The sequence below is a fragment of the Pollicipes pollicipes genome, unplaced genomic scaffold, assembly GCF_011947565.3.
Source record: "Pollicipes pollicipes isolate AB1234 unplaced genomic scaffold, Ppol_2.1 Scaffold_7261;HRSCAF=8764_pilon_pilon_pilon, whole genome shotgun sequence".
Classification (NCBI taxonomy): Eukaryota; Metazoa; Arthropoda; class Thecostraca; order Pollicipedomorpha; family Pollicipedidae; genus Pollicipes; species Pollicipes pollicipes.
Genome location: NW_023597054.1, coordinates 26,265,380 through 26,273,421, shown reverse-complemented (window position 1 = coordinate 26,273,421; position 8,042 = coordinate 26,265,380). Strand labels below are relative to the sequence as shown.

Sequence of the window (8,042 nt, the reverse complement as noted above, 5' to 3'; positions counted from 1 at the left end):
ACATTTTAACGTCAGGACAATGTCCCGTCAATGCTCTGTCTACATCGATCCAGGTTTTTGTTGCCAGGGGGTCGCATCTTGCACTGCAGTCACGATGATTTCTTGCACTTATGTCATCCAACAGTATGGCGGCAATGTGTTTGGCCATGACGTCCTGCATAGCACAGCTGAGTCGAAACAAAAAGTGCAGAAGTTGCCATTTGTATACTGTTTTGCATTTCGTAAGGCTGTGGTGCTGTTCTCCGGAATACCACTTTTCGTTTTAAACAAAATCATACGAACGTTGAACGTTTCTGATGACTCAATTTCCTACTTAAACGCAACTACCTCAGCATTGGACACATCAAGGAATAACAAAACGACAATACCGTGGCAACCTTTCGATAAAACGGAACAAAATACAATAAGACCCTTCCCAAAAATAGGGGGCAAAATGGCCTTACGATCGACGCGCCTCTAAATGCATCAAGGGACGGCCAACTCAACCCGGCTGAGCCGTAATGCGACAGCACGCCGGACACTTTCAATTTCGGCGCGGTCAGTGCGTGCCGACCGCATCCAGCCGCCCACCTGGGACGTGACGTCATGCCGTCGCCGTGACGTCACGGCCCGTTCTCCGGCGTCAGCTGACCTCGGCGGCGGCGGCGGCGGCGCGGCGGCGGGGCCACAAAGACGGGTGAGCCGGCGGCCGCGAAGGAGCGCCACGCGCAGCGGCCGGCCAGTGAGGGCGAGCGGGAGCGCGTGTGCGCCTGCGTGGGCAGCACTGCGATGCTGGCCGCGGCCGCGGCGCGCGTCACTCGTGCTCGGACATGCTGCCGCGCTGGAGCCTGCTGCTGCTGTGCGCCGCCGCCACCGTCGTGCGAGGGTAAGAGCCGGGACGATGACCCGCCGGCCGACCACCTGGCCGACGGTCGGCCCTGCGCCGCGCCACCCGCCGGCCGACTCTCCCAGGCCCGGCGCCTCCGCCCCGCGCCGGCTGGGAGGAACGGCCGGCTGGCACGTCTCAGGGGACGTCCGGGCGATCGGAGGGGCCCGGCGCTGAGAGGACACCGTGTGAGAACGGGTCCGAGAGGACGGCTATGCGAGGACGGCTTTCGTGGGGTCCCCGGCCGGCTCGCCGCGCCTCGGTCGCGGCTGCCCGGCTGTTCTTCCGCCGGCATCGCCGACAGCCGAGCCATCCCTCGGCCCATGCCAGAACCGGACGGCCGAGCCGGACCGGACCATGAGTCAGACAGCGCAACACAAAGCCGCATTCGCTGCATCTGCTCGGCAGGCTGCGGCCGGGCGTGCCCGGGCCGAGTCTTTGTATTATCGGTGTTAGTGAGCTGCCGGCTCACGGCATGGCCCGAGGAGCCGGACCGAATGGGGCGAGGGTGGAGAGCGCCGCCGCTGCGGCGGGCGGCGCCCCGCTCCCCGCCGGGCAGCCTGCTCCAGGCCAGGTCAGGCCGCACACGCGTGCGCTCGGCCCGCGCCTGTCAGCATGCGTCAGCTGCCGTCATGTCCCGCGCCATGGAGCGGAGTTATGCGGCCACATACACCTTGAGCCGAACAACACAGGCCGAGTTGCACAATAGCGACTCCGCTCGGCGGCGTCCGTGGCCCTCCCGCTCATAGTTCGGATCACGTGGCGACCATACTTAAAGGCTGTTTGTGTGCTGCAACGTATACTTAGCGGCGTGTAGTCGTCTATGCGTGTCTTCATGCGTGTACGTGAACAATGAAGCAGGGCTCCTTTCAGTTGGACTTTCTTCCAGCAGCATGACAGCCTCAGGCATTGGCAACGTAGCTTTAAGGGTCCTGATTGCGTGGGATTGCCCTTCTCCGCGTCTTATCGTGCCCCACCCGCCCTCCAAACAAGGCTGGCCGCCGCGCGTTGCTCGTGGCATGCCTTTGCTTGAGGAAAACGCTTAGACTTAAGCCCCCTGATGTTCGCCTGTGATCCGTGGACGGCCTCTGCTCGCGAAGTTCTGGAAAACGTGCTGATGACACACCGCTTTTGCAGGCACCATTTTAAACGACTTTGTCCGCCACTACGAGCCGTTGCGGTATGACGCCGTGGCTCTGCAGCAGGAGCATCGGCGCGTCCGCCGTCAGGCCGACCCCCGCCGGCACGTGCAGCTGCGGTTCCACGCCAGCGACAGGTCAGAGACCCGGCCGCCTGCAGCCGTCCGCCCCTGCCACCACCCACCTGCGGGAGGCAGGCCGCCCCTGCCCAGCTTGTTCGGGCATGCGCCCGGACTGGCTAGCCCGGTGCGAAGGAGCATCCATACATTACCTAACGCATTTTTCCATGATTTATATTCCATGTAGCTATTTTAACTTTAGGTAACCCTAGCTACTGGCTTAGCACCTGTCACGAGCCCTCCCCTCCACCGTTTCGTAAACTATGGATGACCCCTTACCAGTTAGAGACAGCCAATTAGCCAACCGCTGGAGCGCAGTTCCTGTATGCGTGCACCTGCGAAATGTGTTCTCTAGAATGAAAAAGCACATGAGTGAAATCCATTTACAAAGCGTAGCTGTCGAACATTACCTGAAGCCCCGCACGTGCTCACTCTGAGTTGTGTGCGCGTTGCGTGTAGGCTCGTCACTTTCAAAGCAAATAGGTCCACATCCGACTCTGACTGCATATCCAGGGCGCGATACATGGACTGGATAACAGTCCATATCAGGGGAGCCCGTGACGTGACTCATGTGGGGCGTGCGCGCCGCCACGCGGCATCATCTCGGGTACCACGCGCGCGGATGGCAAGACATCTGCTCTGTCCGCTGACCTGGCTCCTCTGCTCTGGTCGCTAGCCTGGCTCCTCTGCTCTGGCCGCTGACCTGGCTCCTCTGCTCTGGTCATTAGCCTGGCTCCTCTACTCTGGTCACTGACCTGGCTCCTCTGCTCTGGCCACTGACCTGGATCCTCTGCCCTGATCGCTAGCCTGGCTCCTCTGCTCTGGCCACTGACCTGGCCCCTCTGCTCTGTCCGCTGATCTGGCCCCTCTGCTCTGTCCGCTGATCTGGCTCCTCTGCTCTTTCCGCTGATCTGGCTCCTCTGCTCTGTCCGCTGATCTGGCTCCTCTGCTCTGTCCGCTGATCTGGCTCCTCTGCTCTGGTCGCCGACCTGGCTCCTCTGCTCTGCCCCACCACACGGGTCAACCCACGCACGACTCGGTCAGCCGAGCTCGCGCGTCTGCCGCCCATTGTGCAATGTGCAGGCCGTGTCCAGGTCAATGCCGTGGCGCCGACTGAGCGGCGCGAGGCCGGAAGTCTGTGGCAACCTTTTCACGGGCGGCCCGGGCCTCGGCCGAACAGAGACGGCGCTGGCAGTCTCCTCTGACATGACCAGACGCTGCGAGCAGTCGCATCAAAGCCCTCCCAACCACCCACCACACCCACCACACACAAGTACACAAACACACACACGCACGCGCGCAGGGGAGGGAGCAGGTGGCCGATCTGACGGCAGGTGATTGGCCGCGCAGGCGACAAACAATCAACGGCCTCCCCGAATAAGGCGGCGCACAGCGCCCAGCTAGCTCCACTGTTGGCGCCGCCTCGGCCGGGGCTGGCGCGAAACGGCCGTCAGCTGGCCTCTGTCTCTCCTCCGCGTGTGATGGGCCAAGGGCGGCCGCGCTTCCGGCGCGCATTGAAGCCGATTGCGAGCCGGCAGCCCGGCGCGCGTCCCCGCCGCCCACCCGCGGCCCCTTCCAGCCACGCGAACGCTGTCAGGGCAGGGACAAAGGCACGGGCGCTGCCCCGCGCGTTCAGCCCGCCGACATTGCCGGCTCGTCTTTGTCGTCGGCTGCTCGCGTTTTTGCCCTTCGCTGTTGATAGCCCGTTTCTCGAGGTGATGAAGTATCGTGCGCGCTGTTAGGCGCACGGGTATCTGAATTGATTGCCGTTTGGATGAATGCAGTCTTGCACTGGTGAACATGGGCAGGGTGGCCCTGCTCGTGCGGCGTGATTTTGGCCCCCTCCGCCGCCGGCCCCTGGTCATGCAGCTGGCCGGCTCCGCTCCGGGTGACGCGCGCTGCTCCCGTTCCGTCAAACAATGAGCCGTGAATGGGCGGCATGCTCTGGCGATCCTCCATGCCGTGGCAACGGTTGGTCGGCCGGGCGCCGCCGCGGCGCCGGCCGCGTCCCGGCGGCGGTGCGCGCCAGTTCCGGTGGCCATGGCCCGCCGCGGCGGCTCGTCCCCCCGCTGGTCTGACCGGCGGCCGCCCGCTCACCCCTGTACCGTACGGGCGGCGGTCGGTCAGCCCCGTGGGTCGGCCCCGGAGCGCCCCGAAGAGCCGGCCCGACGCAGTGTTAGCCGTCTGACCACGCCACCGCAGGTGGCGGCCGCTGGGGCAGTCATCGATTTACGGGTCGTTTAGTGCGGGGGGGTGAGCGCCCGTTCTGCCATGCCATGTCAGACACGATCGACAAAACAAAGAAAGCGCTGTGCTGTGATCTGAATTGGTATTCCTGTAGCAGTTGAACTTTTTTTGTACGCGGGTCGCCGGCCGTAAATTGGTTTGTACACGCGGTGAGGGGAGTGACTATTGGCAACAGAAGAAGATCAATACCAGGTGGACGCCTGTACCGCCCGTTCGCTGCAATTTGGGCTTACCGCCCGCAAACATGGGGGGGGGGGGAAGAGGATGATGCTGGCAGGCGGCAAACCCTCCGACGCGACATGCGGTGTCTATTGTGTCAGCAGTACGGTCACGAAACTGCTGCAAACCGGTCGAAGCCTCGACATACTTATCGTCACTTGTTTAATTTATTCACTTTTCGAATGATTTGACAACTGAGGCCTCGCAGACCCACTACACGGCCTCTACTAAAACAGCATCATATCGTATAAGACCAGTTGCGCTTTGAAACTGCGCGAGTATGGTATGGCATAATAGCCAGGTTGAAGTGCATTGGAAATTAGGCAGTATTGATCGGTGTTACTCCTCGCAGAAGAATCAGAGGTTTGCATTGTATGAGTTTATGATATAATTATAATTCTAAACTTCATTCCCCGAAAATGCACTGAGCCTTCTACTATTGTTTAATAAAACCATGTTTCCAGAACATCAGCCTATCATATGTCCATCTCTTGGTTTTTATCCAAGGAAAAGGGCCATATTACCACTGCCTTACCTATGTTTAACAATGTTTCTTGCAAATGCACTGAACCTTAGGTATTATTGATATTTCGGCACATTCCGCTCTCGAACCAACGAATGTCAGAAGTAGCCGTGAACATGAGGTGGCAAACCAAAGGTCATTTGCTCCAGAGTCAACAGTGTATTCGGTATTTCCCCTGGGGTAGCTGCTTTGGAAGTTAAATGGCTTGATCAATTCTCGTACGAACACCCATTTGAGGCAAGCAGTCGGGGCACACTATTGACCCAGATGACCATCATCATCGCGTTCTCACCCGTGGAAGTGTTGATAGCAGTTAGCGACGAAAATGAACGCACACTTACTTGTTTTCCAACGTATGAGGAAAACCCACGCTTGGATCTCTTTTTACGTTATCATTACACTTGAATAATAATTTTGCATCGACTGTTCAAGTCGCCTTGGAATGAAGTCGCTGTGACCAGGGTCTGAGCTAACCTAACACCATTTGCCCCGGACCGCCATCTAACGACGTTGCCAAAAAATTGAAGGCTTTAAAGTAACATCTCTAGTGAATGTTGAAAATGTCACCGAAGCACATTAAATTGTTAAGTGCATTTACGAGGAACATTATGCATATAGGTAGGGCAGTATGAATTACTTCATTTCTCATAGAAAAAACAGAACTATGGAGAGATAGATACTGATATTTCGGCTACACACCTTTATCGAAACGAGTATCTCTAGTTAAACTGACTGGTATGTATAAAGGCAACCGTAACTGTTACACCCGTCGGGCCAACATTCCCGCTGGCTGAATTTTTCCTCGTTGACTCCTTTTTTATACCATTCCAGTCGGTCTAACAACTGATATTGTGTCGGGTTGACGATAACTGAAGCGAGATCCAAGCTGATTTTCCTCATACGTCGGATGCAGCATGCGCGTTGTTTTCGCCTAACACACTCGGAGTCACCACTTGGAGTCACCGGCTTGGCGTTGCGTCACGTGCATCACATCGCGATCACCAAACCCGAACAGCCGGAGAAACTACCCGTTATCAGCCTCGTCCACTGATCCCGCTTCCCGCCAGCCAGGACACGCTCTGTCGGCTTCAGCCGGTGCATCCGCTGCCGCATCTCCGGAGTTGGGAGCAGAGCGAGCCTCGCGCCTGGTGCAGGCTGCGCCGGACTGGGCTGCTCCCGGCCCGGTGGCCGGCGTGCCAGGACATGAGCGGATCATGGACGGACCAGGGACGAGGAGACGGACCAGGGATGGGCCGCCGTCCAGCCGGCGCTAGCCATGACCTGACGGCTCGGCACAGTCTGCCCGCTCTCCCAGCGCGCCGGTCTGCAGTCACGCGGCCAATGGACAACAATGCAGCGACAGCCGAGGGTCTGGGCAGACAAAGACGGTCATCCATATCCCCCACCCCCACCCCGCTGTCGGCAGTTACGAACGGAATGTCAGGAGTGATGAGCAGCACGGTGGAGGCGGGCTGTCTCATGGGTCTCACCAATGGACGACCGTCCCCTCACCAGCGCGACCGGCGTCGGCTCCGTCGCTCTCGGTCAGCCGGCGTCGGTTCTGGCCTTGCCCGTCTCGCTGGCGAGAGTTAGTTAGGCCGCCGGCCGGACCGCCGCCACCGCCGCCGCGGCCGCCGCGGCGGCCGCCGCCGCCGCCCGTGCCGGCACCGCTCGCCGCCGCAGTTCAGGGCCGACCGGTGACGGCCGCCCGGCGCCTGGCTCGCCCGCCGGCCGCACTGGAAGCTCGCGCGAGGGGGGGGGGGGGCGGCGCCTCGTCCATACAAACAGCCAGATGGAAAATGATCAGATCCGAGGCAGTGAACCGAACAAAGTCGGAAGTGGGACTCATTGGGGACAAGAGTCAAAATGACAGACGGGCTGGGGGAGAGGACCCCATAAGCAATCCATGTCAACAGGGAACAATCCAGGCTGGTCTAGGGGCCAAATTCACAAGGAGAGAGCGCAGGCCTCTGTACATCATATTGCTGCCAAATTCATCATGTGGAAAGAGCCATAGCTCAATGAGGTCACTTCAAATAAGCCTAATGTAGGAATCATTAAACAAAATTTTTTCTTTTGTGACCTAAGTTGAGACATCACATATCATATCTCCTGGTATGTAACGCAGTTTCACAACAGCTATGTATTGTGTATTATTTTTTATCGCACCGCGCTTGGTTCATGAAATAGCAGGCTGGGTTATGCGTACCACAATAGATGCACTTGGTTCTCATGACCTGATTCGACATGCCACCGATCGGATGACTTGATTTTACAATTGCCATTAGGAGTGTGCTCAAGCAGGCTGCGGCACATATAACACCTTTCCTCCCTTCCCTGTCGCAGAGCACATGGCTGTTTGAATGAAAAAGACGTACCAATAACGTACTTGACTAAGTAGTCTGCCACGGCCCATGCAGGGTCACCTGCACCAGTCTTCCAGAATTCCATCGTGGCGCAGCTTTATTGAGCTATTCGATGGCGTTTTCCTCTTGGTTAAAGCAAGTTTCTTAAACAAAAGCGTGGGTCATCTTGGGCCCGACGGAGGTGAAACACGTGAACCCTTGATCAGGGTTATCTTCTTCAGTTCTCTATTGTTGGACCAATACACCATTCTTCACGACTGAGGCGTTGCAAGTGCGGCAGCAGTCATCCAACTTTCATCGACGTTGGCACAATTTGAAAGGCTCCCCACCGAAAGACGTTCATTCTGGTGCATTTGTCTCACAGACTTTTTCTAGCATTCTCCAGCTGCGCCTCTTTTGACCAGTTGTCTTTTCACGACTTAACCATTTTGACTTCTGCGCATCGCGCTAAATCTTTTATTTCTTCGAGCTGTTGAAACTTGGCCTCTTTCCTTTAACAGCGACCTTTATCCCTGTCAACCATTATAGTGGCGAACGTGCGTGTGTGTGCGTGTGTGTGGTGTG

The 8,042-nt window shown here is 58.1% G+C and overlaps 1 protein-coding gene across 1 annotated transcript in view; it reads left to right on the top strand.

Moving 5' to 3' along the window:
* The first annotated feature begins 697 nt into the window (after positions 1–697).
* Positions 698–8,042, top strand: part of LOC119111240 (disintegrin and metalloproteinase domain-containing protein 10-like) — a 58,621-nt gene continuing 51,276 nt past the window's right edge. The window contains 2 exon segments of the mRNA XM_037235061.1: positions 698–865; positions 2,004–2,141. Of these exon segments, the coding sequence (XP_037090956.1) occupies positions 810–865; positions 2,004–2,141 (194 nt within the window). The 5' untranslated portion in view covers positions 698–809.